The 17,030-nt window shown below is 47.2% G+C and overlaps 1 protein-coding gene across 1 annotated transcript in view; it reads left to right on the plus strand.

The window, feature by feature from the left end:
- The window catches only part of Mthfd1l (methylenetetrahydrofolate dehydrogenase (NADP+ dependent) 1 like), a 185,809-nt gene that overhangs the window by 137,767 nt on the left and 31,012 nt on the right, over positions 1 to 17,030 (plus strand). The window contains exon 26 of the mRNA XM_075949714.1: positions 1,828 to 1,980. Coding sequence (XP_075805829.1) covers positions 1,828 to 1,980 — 153 coding nt within the window. The remainder of the gene's footprint in view (positions 1 to 1,827; positions 1,981 to 17,030) is intronic.

The raw sequence follows: 17,030 nt of genomic DNA on the forward strand, positions 1-17,030 counted from the left end.
AACTACATTCTTGGCCCCAGCTTTCCTTTCTTCCTTTGTGTGTGTGTGTGAGAGAGAGTGTATGTTTTACACACATGTGAATGTATGAGTTTGCACAGCTGTGCATAAACCTGTAGAAACCAGAATGCCTGTGCTTCCTTCTGTCGTGTTCTACCTACTGCCTTGACGTAGGCTGTCTCACTGAAAAGCTAACACTTTTGGCTGGGCTACTAGCCAGCAGAGTTTCAGGATGTACCTCACCCCTGCCATGCTGAAGTTACAGGCATGCATAGCCATGTCCTGATTCTCACATGGATGCTAGGGATTTGAACTCAGGTCCTCACGCTTGCAAGAGTAAATGTTTTTACTCACTGAACCACCTCTCTGGTCCCTGAGCTTTTCTTTATTTATAAAAAGGATTCCCAGACGAGGGCTGTAGCTCAGTGACTGTGCTATGGTCCAGAACATAGCACTCTGTAAACTGGGTTTGGAGAGAAAACCTTTAATAACAGAAGCAGGAAGTTCAGGATCATTCTTAGCTACATAGCGTGTTAATGGTCAGCCCCACTAACGACCTCGGCTCTCCGAAAACCTCACCCCCAATAGACTGTAAAGGATTGCTGGTCCTCGCTCTGCACTCTGATAATCTGTGCTTATTCTTTCGCTTCTGTAGAAACAGCTGAGTGAAGTCATTGTCATCAAGTTTGGGGCAGTTTTCCCATGAGCTTTCAATGCTAAGAACTTTGATCTATTCTAATATTATTTATTTATATATTTACATTCAAAAATTTCCACTTCCTGCCCATTGCAAAATATTTCTATGATACAATCTGTTGATAGGATTTTTTTTAAAAAATTTTTCTACTAGTAAATTTTCAGAGGCTATATATATTATTTCATAGGAATTATTTCAAAACTTAACCATTCCATAAAATCAAAATTCTACCCACCAATTGTGGTGGTTTTTTTCCTCACCAAGATTCTCATTAGTACGTAAAAGTAGGGGTTTCAAAAACACAGCACCCCCCACACACCCCCGCAATTGATAATACTCTGAAATGTTCTAGATAGTTTTAGGTTGACTCATAAGTAATTGCACTCTGTCATCCGTCTGTCTACCACGGGAGTATTCCTTAAAAGTGAGTGTCGAGTGTGTGGTTGCAGTTCATCAGTGCGAGGCCTCTGAAGGAACGCTGTGTGCTGCTTCCTCACCCACCCTTCCCACACACTGTCCTTTTTGTGAGCTGCTGCACGTGACTTCCTCCCCTTTCACCTTTGGAATTCTGGGTCAGGCACAGACTTGGGTCCTTAGAAATGGAAGCGGCTTCAGAAGTGACCTCATCTTATTTCCTATAATGTAATCACAGATCAAGTAGCCATGATTCATAGGCCAGCACAAAGGGCCCTTTGCTTCCCCGCAGACTCCCAAGAAGGACAGAACAATGGGACTAAGAGCCTCATTAGGAGCCATGTTCTGTATTACCTTTCTCTTTCCTGGATATTAATGGCCCTGGAAAGAGCTTTCTACAGCTGTTCCGCTGCTGGGCCTAAAAATAGCCTTGCTTACACACGCATGCGTGCACACTCACATGGACACACATACACACAAGCGTGCAAGTGCCTCCTCTTTAGGAGAACCTCCAGAATAAACAGTAGACCTCACACCCTGAGAAATCATGGCCACACGAGTTCTTGTTCTCAGCTTCTCGCTCGGCAAATAGCAGCAGCCCACTGCCCCTGCCCAGTCTGCAGCAGCATGCAGTGGCTGCACAGGGGGTGTGAAATGCAGATGAAGTCCAAGGGACCAGCATTTGTGGCACTGAATGCAGCTCCTTTTCTTTCTTACAGGGTTTCGGAAACTTGCCAATCTGCATGGCAAAGACCCACCTTTCTCTGTCTCACGAGCCTGATAAAAAGGGGGTGCCAAGGGATTTCATTCTGCCAATTAGTGATGTCCGGGCCAGCATTGGCGCTGGGTTCATTTACCCTTTGGTGGGAACGGTGAGTACCAGGCTTCAAAGCCTTTCCTCATTCCGTGTGACTGTCATGTCTTAATCACACTCTGCCAACCCTACCAATGGTACACTGGAGAGGAACTGGCATTATCTGCTATTTTTCTAAGCACTCTTCCTCCAATAACCAGGTGAAAAAAAACACCTCTGCCGTTGCAGGCCAGGTTCTTCTACTTTCAAATCGTGTGTTCAGGATCCATAGAGGCATAAAGTGGTTTTCCTTCGGGAACAGAAGTCAATGGGCTGTTTGAGCAACAGCGTGGCCTAGTGCCAGACTTAACAAACTTTTTCACATCATTTGCATCTCAAACTTATCATATTATGCCTCTGTGGGGAAATTGGGGCTACTGCTCACCCTAGCCAGGACCTCATGCTGGCATAGAAATGCCCTTGGAGTGGAGGATGCACCAGCTAGTTCTTCATAAAGGACGTGACCTCGGCACTGAAGACACAATGAATGTCATCCCAATGGCGCGAAAGAGCATGGTGTCCCTGCCCAGGTAGTTTAGTGTGACGGGAGATGCCGGTTGAGAGGGCGGGAAGTGGTGAGAGGCTGAGAAGGGTGATGGAGGCAGTACAGGGCCTCGGGGGTCATGTGATCTCTAGGGATTTGGCTATCACTTGGTCTGTGCTAGGGCTGCCGCCGCAGGGTGGGTTTTGCTTCCAGTGTGCTTTTTAGAAACCAGCTGCAGCGCCTTGTGGAGAGAGCTTAAGGGGAAAAGAACCAGGCCCAAAGAGATGAGGTAAGTCAGCTGGCGCCAGAGGCGATTCTAGTCGGCGCTGCAGCTGCCGAGACAGATGTGGACTGTGGAAGCAAACCCACGCCATCATGTAAAGATGGTTACCTGCAGCGGGTGATGCTGCAAGGGCTGGTTTCCTTGCCCGTCTCTTTGCTGTGACGAAAGCAAGTTGTGGGAGGAAGGATGGGGACCATCCTGATTATTTGGGGTCATGGTTTAAGAAGGAGCGCGTACAGTTCATTATGGAGGAAAGATAGCTGGTCACAGATAACTGGGGCTGGACTTTTGAACCTCAAGTCCTGCCTCTAGGGACCCACTTCCCCCAGGGAGGCTTCACCTTCCTGACAGCTCCTTCAGATGGGGACCAAGTGTTCAAACACATGAACCTCTGAGAGGCACTTCACATTCACACCTAAAAGGGAAGCATTTTAGCTGGGTGGCTTTGGGTAGTCACACTATTGTAAAGTAAAGAACAAGGGGGAAGCCAGTGGCACATGCCTTTAATCCCAGTACAGGGGAGACAGAGGCAGACAGATCTCGAGGGGTTCGAGGCCAGTCTAGGCTATCTAGTGAGTTCCAGATCTACATAGTGAGGCCTTGTCTTTGGTGAGAAAGGGAAAAGGAAAGAGGGAAAAAGAGGAGGAAGGGACAGAGGGAGCACCCAACCATGGGCACAAAAAGGCAGTAGATTGACCGGAACAGGATTGAGTCTGGTATTGGATCACTGGAAGGGTTGTTGGGATATAGGAAAAAGTCTGCACCCCTCTTAGAAACTTAGCCACAACCAGGGAGATGGTTCTGTGAGTGAGACTTCTCACTTTCCTCCCCCTCCACGGCCAGCCTAAGACCAAAGCTGTTCTGGAACATCAGAGTGCACTTTCGCTCCCAGCCTGTTCCCCGGCCTGGCTCTTGGACTCGTGATGACTTAATAAATGAGTGTGTGACTAGCCCTGGAGCAGGGACAGCTCACAGAGCTTCCGGGAGCAGCCCTCTGTGCCGTTATCTCACCTCCCAGCCTCAGAAGTTCCTCCTGTGACCCCTCTCAGGGACAGAGGGAGTGTCCGCTCACAATCAGGCCTGAGGAGTCTCAGGAAGTGGAGCCTGAGCAAAGGGAGCCCTGGAAGGCAGGACACTGTCACTGGGAGGCGGTGAGAAGGCTGCTTTCATTGACAACACAGGAAGCTGCGAGCAAGCTGGGCAAATTCCCCCAAGGAAGCCAGGATCTCCTAATAAGGCTGGAATTTACTTTCTTTGACCCCACTCTGGGCCCTGCCACGGGCTGCTGGAATGCTTCTAACCTTGCTCACCCCTTTGAGAGACACGGTGATAACTTCCTGGTGGGATGACTAAGGGGAAGGAATGGTGACACCGGGGGAACTCGCTCCTGCAGGTGGGAAAATTCTAGCAGAATGAATCAGTGTTATGCTTAGTCAGTTCACATCAGAGAGGCCAGAGCATTTGCCCCCTTCAGGCCTCCCAATCAGAAAGGTTCTCCATTCTTTACTAGCATTGATTGATTGATTGATTCACTCACTTAGCCAGACCGCCTCTGTGGGCCTCTGGTAAGCAGACTTTGCTAAAGAAAGCCAGTATGGACAGAATGCTGTGGGCTTCAGAACAAAGGTCCCCTCTTGATATGTCCTGAAGGGAGGCAGACACCCTTCACGCCTTTGCTATCGCACGCTGCGCACGCTGATCTTTAAAAGCAAAGAATCACGCATAAGCCAGTCTAGCCTCGACTAATACTGTGTTCAGTCCGACTGCTGTTGAGAAATCCCATGGAGAAATGCTAGATGGCGGTTACTTTATCCCTTCCAGAGTTTAGCTGCTTAAATACCTGTACTTTCCTTTATTTACCTGGCCAGCCCGTGTATTTCTGTGGTGGAACCGACACAGAACATTCTGTCTGGTCATGGCTTCCATTGGTGTTGATTGACTCAATCGGTTGCTGATGGTCAACGCCTCACTCAGTGTGGAAGCTTCTCTAGTCTGTCTCACCGCCCAAGCCTTTTCCACAGGAACGCCTTGGCTCACGGGCACCAGAAGATCTTGCTGTGGTGATGTGGTGGTTTCCGTACGTGTTCGGGTAGCTGCGTATTTCTTCCTAAAGTAGCTTTCTTTGTTTCTATGTAAGAATGCAACCTGGGCAACAAGATAGCTGAAGGGATAAAGATGCTCGATGCCAAGATTGATGACTTGAGTTGTCCCAGGGACCCGTATGGTGGAGAGAGAGAGCCTAGCAGTCATCCTCGGAGCTCCACTCATGCGTTCGCTCTCACACCCACACACAAAATTAATTAATATAAAAGAATTTAAAGAACACATTCCTGTGTGTTCTTGTGTCTTTGGGATGATGCCATACATACATATTCTTCCCAATATATTATTGAAAATTGTGAAATAATATAATATTGTCAGCCAGTACACCTCCACCACTCAGTACATCTTTCTCTAAGACATGGAGAGATGGCATAGCAGTTAAGAGCACTGACTGCTCTTGCAGAGGACCCGGGTTCAATTCCCAGCACCCACAAGGCAACTCACAACTGTCTGTAACTCCAGTTCCAGGGGAGCTGATACCTTCACACCAATACACATACAATATAGTTAAATGCATTATCAAAAGAAAAGAAGTAACTTGCCAAAGGCATGCATCTGTGGTGGGGAGGAAGAGAAGATCCCAACCTCATATTTTACAAACTGCTCTTTTCCCCAGAGCTAGTGGTCTCTAATAGCCAGTAAACCCAAGAGACTGTACAACTTCTCAGAAAATAATCCCATGCCAAAGGGGAAAAAATAGCTGTGCTACTATGGGTAACAGTCTCTACTTTCTAACTTACAAAGCCTGGTTGGCCACCTGGCATGAAAATGTTACTTTGTAAGCCACATGTGTGAAGGAATGTTGGAAGACAAACTCCTTAGAGAAAGGACCAGAAAGTCAACACCAAACCCGTAGTCTGAGGCAGCATATATCACTTTGATAATATGAAAATACAATAAATGGAGAAATGATAAACCATAAGGGCTTATAACAATATTTAGCTTGGGCTAGATACTTTCAGGAGAGTCGGATCATCCCAGCATGTGGGATCCGTCCCTGTGGCTGTAGCTTGGCTGTTGGGACTGTGGGGTTCTGCAGCTGTCCTGCTGGGTTCGAACCAGGGGAACCAGAAAGAGTGGCCCTATGAAACATGTGCTCTGAGGATGGTGTCTGGATCTGTCCCGTGTTTCTGCAAAAGGGACGTAAGAGGTTTCTCCCTGGTAATTAGTCCTGGGCCCCCTCACATTCTGTATCGGGGTGTTGAAGGGGTGAAAGGCTCCTTTCTTCTCAAAGAACTTTCCTAAGCAGCGATACATTCTCATAACAGCATGGAGAGGTATCCAGCCAAGCTTGAATTCTTAGCAGATGTCCATGAAGGCAGCTTTTTCTATGACTGTTTTCCTTTGATATCAGCACTAAGGCTTTGAACAAAAGCTCTGGAAGAATTTGCACTGTGAGTTCTTTCTTAAAGGGTTAGGGGGGCTTTGCTGAGTGGGGGTTAGTGGGTCTCACTACATGGCCCAGGCTAGCCTTGAGCTCCCAATTCTTCAGCCTCAGCCTCCTAAATGCTGGAATTATATGCCTGAGTTACTATGCCTACACTGAATTCCTTTTTTATTAACCACTGTGGGGCTTAATTTGATGCCATGCAGTCTGGTTTTCAGTGACAGTCTTGACTGGAATCTCAGGCTAAAACAATCTTGCAGTTCATCTAGGGGAGATTAGGTCTCCTCGTGGTATTTTCTGTGTTAGACAGCACCATATAGGGCATTTCTAAGGACCAGAGTAGCTACTGAACTCTAAGAAATATAAACACGCTGGGGTCTGTCTCCCAGATTCGTGAGGAAGACAGCGTGGCATTGTAGCAAGCACATACACTGTGGCAGGGACAGCATGACATTGTAACAATCCGCATGGGTCCTTCCCTCTTTCCCTTCTAGTCCATTCCCTTTGGGACCGGTGCCTGGCAGAGTAGAAGGTGAACAAAGGATTCTGCATGCATGCACACACCTTTTTTTATTATATTTTTTCCTAGTGGAAAGGGACTAGAAGATTAGCTTCAACTTGCTATGGCTTTTATCTCTGCTGTAAGTGCCCTGGTTTGGCCACATCGCTACCAGGTGCACCCTTGACATCATTGCCTTAGCTGGTTTCCAGAAAGCAGGAAGCTGCTGGAGCCAGTGGGGGAGTCAGTGACATCACACCCGGCTGATACTGGGTGGAGAGTTACTGGACCTGATACAAGGAGGAGGGGGTGAGAACAGCAAGTTGGGGCCCCACCCTTCGGAGGCATTGCCGGTTTGTTCTTTCTCACGTTCCATTGAACTCGCTCTGCTTTCCCTCCTCCCTCTCTGCTAAGTATGGGCTGGATGTGGAGCTGCCTGCCGGGTTTGATTCGGGTCATTGAAGTCCTTTTGGCTTGCCGGGTACTTTCCCCCTGGACTTCTGGAGACATAGATCTAGTGTACATGGGAAGTAGAAAAAGTCAAGGTCTCCTGGGTAAATTGGGAGCATGGGGACCTTGGGAGAGGGTTGAAGGGGAAGGGAGAGGCAGGGGGAGGAGCAGAGAAAAATGTAGAGCTCAATAAAAATCAATAGAAAAAAAGAAAATGGAAGGAAAAAAAACTAAGCACTTTCTAAATTCTCCTGGGCACAGAAGGTGAATCTATTCAGACCTTGTCGATTTTCTTCGGAGGTATGACTTGATGACTTGTGGCATTTTCCCAGAGATTTACATCCATTTACACAGTGAGAAAATTAAACACTCCCTAAGCTGGGCTTTAAGGGAGACGCACAAGCAGTCACCAAATGAAGAGTTCACCCTATGAAACTCCACCAACCTGGGTCATCCATTGGGAGCTAACAGCCATGCGCTTCTTCAAAACCACCTGCTCCCCCCTTCCCCCATCTCCACATAGATCAGTGGAGAAACCCCCAGCCTCTTTCACAAAAGTCTCTGCAGGACATGGTCCCCACTCCAGTGCCCTGCCTGCTGGCATCTATGCCCGGAGATCAAAATGAAGCTGCTTCCACTCTGTCTTGATCCCTGTGACCCCTGACCCCTGATTGGGCTCTTGGCAGTTCCCTTCTCTTCCCTACCATACGTGGTTTCCCTTCCCCTCTCTTCCCTATCAACACATCAGAATTTCCTGCTTTCCTCAAACATGGCCCTTGCATCAGCTGCTTCCTCTTGACATGGTGTACTGGCAAGGTGTTTGTCATTGTGCTGTGTCCCCCACAACACTTGGCAGCACGCCTTCTTCCAGGGAAGTCACACGTGTGTCTGGCCAGAAGCAAAGGGAACCTTCCTGGACTTTCAGCATCATGTGTCCTAGCGGAAGGTGACTGGTATCGTCGGTTTCCAAAAGCGATTGGCCGACAGACAAGAGGAGAAAGCTCTGTGACTCAGGGGGATGGCGTCTTTCTGCTCTTAGAGGTCATCTAGCTCCCGTCATTTGTTTCCTCCAGTCTTCTCCTTCCTGACTGGAAGACAGATTCTACTCTGCATAACTGCGAAGTTCCTCTCTGAAAGCAGGCCTCCACCAGGACCATTGTGGAGTAGATAATGTTGGTGGAAATGGTGCCTGGTGGCATATTCTAACACTCAGGAGGGAAAGACAATGGGATCCGGAGTTCAAGCACCTGGACTGCGTGAGAGAGGGGGAAGGTGGGGAGAAGATTCCTCCCACTGAGTTGCAATGTCATCCTGTGCTGGGTGGAATCCAGGGCCTTATACGTGCTCGCCCAGCCTTCTACCACTGAACTATAATCCCAGGCTAGAGTTGACCATCCTTCTGTTGCTTTCTGCGTATGTAGTTCTTAGCTTACAATCGGCGTCTCAATCTATTGTTTTCTCTAGTGATGGATGCAGTCTGGTGTTTCTCTCCCACCTGCATGGATGGCCTCCTTATTTTCTCTCGTGGGTTTTGGTTTGGAGTCCTAGCATAGGAATGTTAGCAAAAATACATCCTTGCTCATGAGGACTTCTGAAGGAAAGCCATCAACTCAACTTACACTTCCAGAATTTGTCATAATCTGTGCCCCTCTCTCATACTTCCATAGCCGCAGGCTGTGCCAAGAAGCATGCACTCTGAAGCAAGGAGGCCACTTATGAAAATGGAATAAAATTAAAACCAAAATGCCAGTGTTGCAAAAATAAGAGTGGGCCACCCTCAGAGTTTGTTTGAGAGCTTAGCAGGAAGAATGAGTGAAATGAGAAACATTTAAGGAAAACATCTTTCTTTAAAACTGGAGTTGCAACGAGCGGCGGGATTTAACTGGTAGCTTCTGGGATTCATGGTAGCTTACAAGCTGAACTGAATATGTGATTAGTAAGTTATCCAGGTGTGAGTATTAGCTCGAATGGAAAGAGAAGAGCTATCGCCGCCTTCTCTGAATGTCAGTGGAAATGCAGAGCCTTTCATTTGGTCTGGCTCGACTCAGTGGTAGAAAATCAAGGAACAAGTATAAATAGGTCTAGGAAAATAATTTTGTCAGTTTAAATGATCAGTGAAGACATTTTTTTCAGGCTATAGAAGTCATGGAATAAATTCATAACCTCCTCACTAGCTGCTGGTAAGAATTTACGAGGCATCGCGTTAAGGATGCTCCCCGGGCCATTTCTAGTAAAGGTACTGGAGTCTGCTAAGGAAGAAATTGAAGCTTGGAAGTTTAAGATGCTGAACCCATCATGAATGTCAGTCTCCAACTGAGACTGGGCACTCCACCCCCAAGAATCAGTTGTGGGGAGAACAGTACCCATGTCTGTTTGTACTTTCCAAGAGTCATTTTTCATTTTCCAGACATTTCTGTTTCTCCCCTAAATGCATAGCCACAGCAGCTCCCAAGCCCTCCCTAGGATGCGGGGGGGGGGGGGGTGTTGCTGTGGGAATTTAATTGTTCTCTTCTGAACATTCCATTTCTTCATCAAGTACATGTCATTCACACCTCCAGCTCCACCCAGCTAAATCATGTCACGTGCACTTCCTTTGGGTGGCTTCTCAGTCTACCAGGTCACCTTACCCAGGTCTCCTGTTAATGCAAGCCCTGCTCCCTCAAGTAAAATGCATGCTTTCAGGTCTGTACACCTTCCTGCATAGACACCCCATGTAGCGCTGTAACTTGGCTGCCGGCTGAGTATCCAGTTCTCAAAGAGGAAAGGGAAAGGAGGGCTTTAGGAGGATCCTCCTGCCTCGATGAACCCATCAGCACTGCCATCTTGGGCTCAGAAAAGTCTAAAACAGTCTAGGCGTTAGATGTTCAGGCTCAGGGGCTCACACAGTCTTTCTACCTTGTAGCCTTTGGAATCAGTGTCCTGGTGATCCTCACCCAACTAGGTGCTGGCCATAAAGCCAGGACCAAATACATCAACCTTCCTGATAGGCTCCAGATGTAGATTTACATCATCAAACATCCCAGTATAGAGGAAGAATCTGTGAAGTATGCTATCCGCCTGTTTCCAGATAGACTCTGCAATCAGTTCAAAACCAAGGGCGGCCGAGTACAACTCAACCCTAGAACTCAGTTTTGACACAGTCTGCCTGTAGGTGGTGTGAGGTGCCATAGACAGAGGCTCAGTCACACAGGCGGACTACTCATCCTCCTTAGGACTGGCTGACTACAACCGTGCTCCCTACGACCCTCTTCTCAGCTTCACGTAAGCTGCTGGAGGGCTTCGGAACTGGGGGCCATGCATGACTGCTTTGTTCTGGTTACTGTGAAAGAGAGAAATCAGGTGCCCTCTGGAAGGGCCCCGCTGCTAGAGCTTCTCTCCCCATAGTTCACCAAAATCAAGGTCTTGTGAGTTTATTCTAGAGCTTTTGTAGAGATCAGTCCCTACCCCGCCTTTCCTGGAGATAGATGGGTAGATGAGACTGAAGGTTCCGATCTTGTTCCCTTCCTTTCTAGTGCTGGGGACCAAACCCCATACCTCATATGGACAACTGAGCTCCACCCCGGCCTTACAGTCCTCTCGTTTTCTAAGTGTTACCCAAGCGGGCTCACATCTGCCCGCCATTTAGAAGGTCAACCCCTGATAGAACAATTGTAGGTAAAGAGAAAGCTGGAGGAGATGGGAGCCCTTAGATTCCAATCTGCCTCCTCTGGGATAGGGTTTGGAAGTATTTGTGTCATTAAGAGTCAGAGTGTGGCCAGACAGTGGTGGTGCATGCCTTTAATCCTAGCATTTGAGAAGCAGAGGCAGGTGATCCCTGGGTTCAAGGCCAGCCTGGTCTACATCTGTGATGTGGGATTCCCCTCCGTATGCTGTGAATATCATTGGTTAATAAAGATACTGGCTTGGCCTGATATCGTAGAGTAGAGCTAGGCAGGGAAAACTAAACTGAATGCTGGGAGAAAAAAAGGGCATAGTCATGAGAAGCCATATAGCCCCTCTGGATACAGATGATGGAACTTCACCCAGTAAGCCACAGCCACATGGCGATACCCAGATTAATAGAAATGGGTTAAATTAAGATGTAAGAGTTAGCCAATAAGAAGATAGAGCTAATAGGCCAAGCAGTGATTTAATTAATACAGATTCTGTGTGGTTATTTCAGGGCTCAGCAGCTGGGAACGAACTAACAGCCCTTCTTACAACACATCTGTAAATACAACTCCATTTCATAGACGAAACTTAAGCATCTGTGTGTTTGGTAGAGGGATACTATACATGAGGTTCCTGGAACCAGTCCCCTACAGATACTACGAGATGCCTGTGATTCAGACAGTACCACACCCGTTAAAATAGAACACTGAAATTATAGCTTTTTGTATGTATTTTGGGGCAATGTGTTGCATTTGTCATTTCGAACTTTTTCACTGCTGTTATAGTCTTCTGTGTGTAGTATGTGTGTGCACATGTGTATGGTGTGTTTGTGTGTGTGCACATGTGTATGGTGTGTGTGTTTGTGTGTGTGTGCACATGTGTATGGTGTGTGTGTGTGTGTGTGTGCATGCGGTATGTGTGCACATGATTGTGCAGGTACACGTTTTGACCAGAGCAGCACACCAGGGGTCTCTCTCTCTCTCTGCCTCTCTTCCCTGAGCCCGGTCCTCTCGCTGGCTGGGAAACTGATCCTGGCAAGTCTGACTGGCCAGCAAACTCTCAAACTCACCTATCTTACACACACAAGCGATGCTGGGGGTACAGGCACGGCAGCCACATCTGACTTTTGGCAGGCGCGCTGGGGATTCTAACTCAGAGCTGCTGCTTCATTGTGGATCAGCATCCTCTGAGATTGTCTCAAACTATGATCCACACCAGTAAGTAGAGTTGTTTATCAAGGGGAAACCTCTTCTGGTTTGGGGCCCTTCTAGTTTGTCTGCTGTGCGTAGCTATTTTGATGGACTCTCCTTCTCGGTTCTCAGCTGACTTGCTATGACGCAGGCTATTGTGAAGCCACTGGGAACCACTAAGGTTGAGAGAGGAGGGTCACAAGGCCAACCTGAGCTTCATAGTGAGACCCCATCTCAAAAAAAAGGTGGGGGAGTTCTCGTTTCAGCTTGATTTATAGTACGTGTCCTACAAGGACTCATCCACTTCGGTCTTCTGCACGGGTCAGTGTAACTCCCAAGCCCATGATGTCATTGGCATTCCTTCCCAAGTTAATAAATGCCTCTCACACAAATAAAAGCCATTACACTGGTAGCTATAAGTGCTTTACTATTCAGTGGCATCTTGTCATAACTATTTTTTTTCTTAAAGCAAAGCTGTTTGACAGCTGGAGTTTGTTTTAGCTTTGATGTTTGTCTTAAGGAGTGGAGTGCACTTCTGTTTGAAGGTGGAAACATTTTGGCAGGAAGAGAGAAGAGAAACCGTACCCCACCCAACAAAGGGGATCCCTTTTGGCGTCTGTAGAGCATCCTGGTTTTCTCTTGAGGTACAAGCAGAGGCTTGTATCTTTAAGTTAGGAAGTATTTCAGGAGGAGAAGAACCCATTCCTAGAGCTGTGTGGTTAGAAGAAGCGATGGCTTTCTGCAGTACGATGAAAGTACCGTGACCACTCAGACCTTCATGCAGGAGGCTGCCTTCGCTTAGGCAGTAAGTAGTTAACGGTACATCGCAATCGCGGTGGGGAATGTCTACAGCACTTTCTGTAAAATATGCCCCATAAATCCTCCCCCAGAACTCTTGAGATCACAGATCCGAGCTGAGGACAGTGATGGAGGACTGGCTCAGTTCACGTGAAGTGCACAGGGCCCGCTGCAGCAGCCAGCCCCACCCCCACCCCGCCACTGTCAGTGAGCAGCCTTGGCTCCCCTTCCGTTTCTCAGAGCAAAGAGTCTGCCTGCTCCAGTTCCGTGAATCCTGAGGTCTCCCGTTGGAGTTTTCTTTCTTTGTTTCTGTATCTTTTTTTAATTTATTATTACTGTGTGTTGGTGGAGGGTGGGGCACATTATCACAGCACCCATGTGGAGGTCAGAGGACACCTTTAGAAAGCCAGTTCTCTCCTTCCACCCTGGGCTCTGGAGATGGAATTCAGGTCACCAGACTTGTGAACAAGCACCGCACTATCTTGTCAGCTTCCATGGATCTTTATTGAGCCCGTGGGTTGATATATTTCTGGCTCCAAAAGCATCTTTGTTCGTAAGTATAATGTATAACTTCTCACATGGTTTCCATTCAGAATGATTGTCTTGAAATATATGCTATGATTCCATATCTAAAATGGGTTATGACTTAGGGTGCTGTTTAGGGAGCTAGGATGAGATTTCATAGTATATACTGTCAACATTATAAGAATGCATACGAGTGGCCAGGCGTGGTAGTGCACACCTTTAATCCCAGCACTCAGAGGCCAGGCAGGACTGGTCTACACAGCAAATTCCAGGCTTGCCAGGGCTACATAAATAAGACTATCTTTAATTTTAAAACAAAAAAAAAAGGCAATGAATGCCAGGAAGCATGGCTCGGTGGTAGAGCCTTTGCCTAGCACTCATGAGACCCTAGGTGCATTCTTCCGTACATTCAGAAAAGGGGGCATAGGAAGGGAAAGAGAAATAAAGGGATACTTAAATCACTTATAATAAAATCAGCGCTATAGTCAGAGCTAATGTTTATTGAACACTCCCAAGAGCGAGGCAATGCTCAGAGCTGTTTGTGTGTGTTGACTCTTTTTTGGCTCCCAGCATCCTTAGGGAGAAGTCACATCTCTGTCTCTGCTCTGAGAAAGCACAGAGGACAGCCATAGATAGGAAATGACAGGTCAGGATTCGTAACCTACTTCACTTCTGTTTTTTCCCAAGTCAGGGTTTCTCTGTAGCTTTGGAGCCTGTCCTGGAACTAGCTCTGTAGACCACAGAGAGTCTGCCTCCACCTCCCGAGTGCTGGGATTAAAGGTGTGAGCCGCCACCACTCAGCCCTACTTCACTTCTTTAAAAATTGTTCTGATTTTTATGCTGGGCATAAGTCCTATTTTCTGTGAATTGGTGGAATTAAACTTTGCTTCTGCCAACCAGTTTGTTAGCAGAAACTTCAAAATATCTAAAAGTAATATCATGATGGGGGCAAATGATATCTAAAATCTTCATGCCCCGAGTCCAATACTTCCATAAAATCTTAGTGAAATGGGGCGGCAAGTTGGCTCAGCAGGTAAAAGTGCTTGCCACACAGGCCAAAAAGCCTGAGTTTGATTCCTAGAATCCTCAGTAGGAAGAACTGACTCCTGAAAGTTGTCCTTTGACCCCCACATAGGGGCCGAGGAATGCTCACATGTGCACATACACAGAGGAAGGATGGGTTTGCAGATTTCAAAGAAATACCACTTTTGTGAACAAAGTCAAAATGGCTTCAGGAGTCTAGGGGGGGTGACTCAGTCAGTAAACTACTTGTCTCTCAAGCATGCGGACCTGAGTTCAAATCCCCAGAGCTCACATGATAAGACAAGCTTTGACAGACCTCTCCTGTAGTCTCTGAACTCAGGAGGCAGATTCCTAGGGTTCACCAGCCAGCCAGCCTCACCAAACAGTGAGCTCCAGATTCAGTGAGAGACCTTGTCTCAAAATAAAGTGGTGAGCGACTGAGCCACCATCATGCTCTGGCTACACACGTACCACAGGCTCACACAATTGAACCACCATCATCCTCTGGCTACACACGTACACACGTGCCACAGGCTCACACAATTGAGCCACCATCATCCTCTGGCTACACACGTACACACGTACACACGTGCCACAGGCTCACACAATTGAGCCACCATCACCCTCTGGCTACACACGTACACACAAACCACAGGCTCACACAAATAAATTTCATTATAAGGGAACTTGCTCGGGCTCTTGGTTGAAAACTTCCCCGTTTGGGGATTGGCATCTAGAAAATGAAGGAATGAAATATAAATGATGTCACTGCTTCCAAGTGCTTCTCTACAGAAGAGACATAGATTCTCCCGAGCGAGAAAAGCATCCTCACATACACAGAAGACGGCACTCGGCCCTGCCTTCTCTCTCCACCAATCCAAGCAGCATGTGAGGGAACCATCTCACCTGTGAGGACAGTTGGACGTGGAATGCTAATTTCTCTGGGTGTCAGGCACTGCCTATGGCATATTTGTGATGAGTTGAAATCCAGCCTCTTCTCTCACTTCATTTCCATACACAATAAGAGCAGAACCAGCCAATCTCCCACATTGACTGAATAAAATTAATAGCATTTGGCTGCCCATGAGAAAGAGTCGGAAGGACCATGCAGGAACCAGCATGGGCAGTGCTGACATGGAGACCAGAGAACAGCCGGTGAGGGCACTAATGGCCTGGGTCTTATACCGCCTGCACTTCTGATCTTCCAGAGATTTGGGTATGGGTCACAGAAACATGATTCATTTTGCTTTAGGGATGTCCTGCTGGTGACAGCCAACCGAAATCATTTCCGCTACACACTTGCACATTGTTCTCCATACTGGATGATAATGACCCTACGGAGTCCCATTTATCCCACAAGATATGAAGATAATCATTTATGGACGAACATATAATTGCCATAGTGAAAGGGGACAGGTGTGACTCAGGCATGCCCTTAATACCGTACCCCTAATACCTCACCCTTTGCCACACCTGTGAGGCCCTGGTTCCCCTCTTTGGAAGACATCTGTGCCCACCTGGATCTCTTGGTCTACCACAGTTCAATGAAGCCCCACAGGTCTCCCAAAGAATCTCTCTCTCTCACTCCTTCTGTATATTTTTTTTACACGAATATTTATTTTTTTATTGAGCTCTACATTTTTCTCTGCTCCCCTCCCTGCCTTTCCCCTTCCTTCTTCAACCCTCCTCCAAGGTCCCCATGCTCCCAATTTACTCAGAAGATCTTGTCTTTTTCTACTTCCCATGTAGATTAGATCTATGTAAGTCTCTCTTAGGGTCCTCATTGTTGTCTAAGTTCTCTGGTATTGTGGTTTGTAGGCTGGCTTTCTTTGCTTTATGTTTAAAAACCACCTATGAGTGAGTACATGTGATAATTGTCTTTTTGTGTCTAGATTATCTCATTCAAAATAATGTTTTCTAGCTCCATCCATTCTCCTGCAAAATTCAAGATGTCATTATTTTTTTCTGCTTTGTAGTACTCCATTGTGTAAATGTACCACCTTTTACCCAAATAATTTCTTTTGCTTAGTGGTAAGCAAATTGGTGGGACACTTTGTGCAGCAGGATGCCTAGGTTTAGCGTTCACCTCTGTATAGCTGGTGCCTTTATCCCACGGTACACCAATGCCCTCTCATCTCTCTTCCATTTTAGGTTCCTGTCATTCTAAACTACCTGTAATTGGCATTATTAAAAGGTCAAAATATAAAAGTTGGTAGGTGTTGGGGTCTTGCTTTTCGTGAGAAATGACACCCTCTTGAGGATGAAGAGGCTGGGGTTCAATCTCTGTTCTTCTGGTTCTGTTGAATTCTAGGTAACAGGATGCTGTTGCTACCCGGGTCCCCTACCTAGTGATTGACATGTCCCAGAGCACTTTCTAGAGCATGCGCAATACCCCATACTATAGCTTCCCTGGAGGCAGCTGTGCACAGCGCCTGCAAGCACGCCCAGCTCCCCCTTGGCACGGCGAGGAAGAACTCTTCCTCAGGATATTGCATAATGCACTGGGGAGGCGATGCTTTCAATGGGTTTTTGACTTTTATTGAGTTCCAGATTGAAGCCTTTCCTGTATTGCAAGGGAGGTACTGGAGTCACTCAAGGGAGGACAGGAGTTCAACAAGGGGCAAAGCAGGCCAGTCAGCAGGGGACACCTTCAAGATGAGGTAGCATTGGATTCAT

The sequence above is a fragment of the Microtus pennsylvanicus genome, chromosome 1 (genome assembly GCF_037038515.1).
Source record: "Microtus pennsylvanicus isolate mMicPen1 chromosome 1, mMicPen1.hap1, whole genome shotgun sequence".
In the NCBI taxonomy this organism is placed as follows: Eukaryota; Metazoa; Chordata; class Mammalia; order Rodentia; family Cricetidae; genus Microtus; species Microtus pennsylvanicus.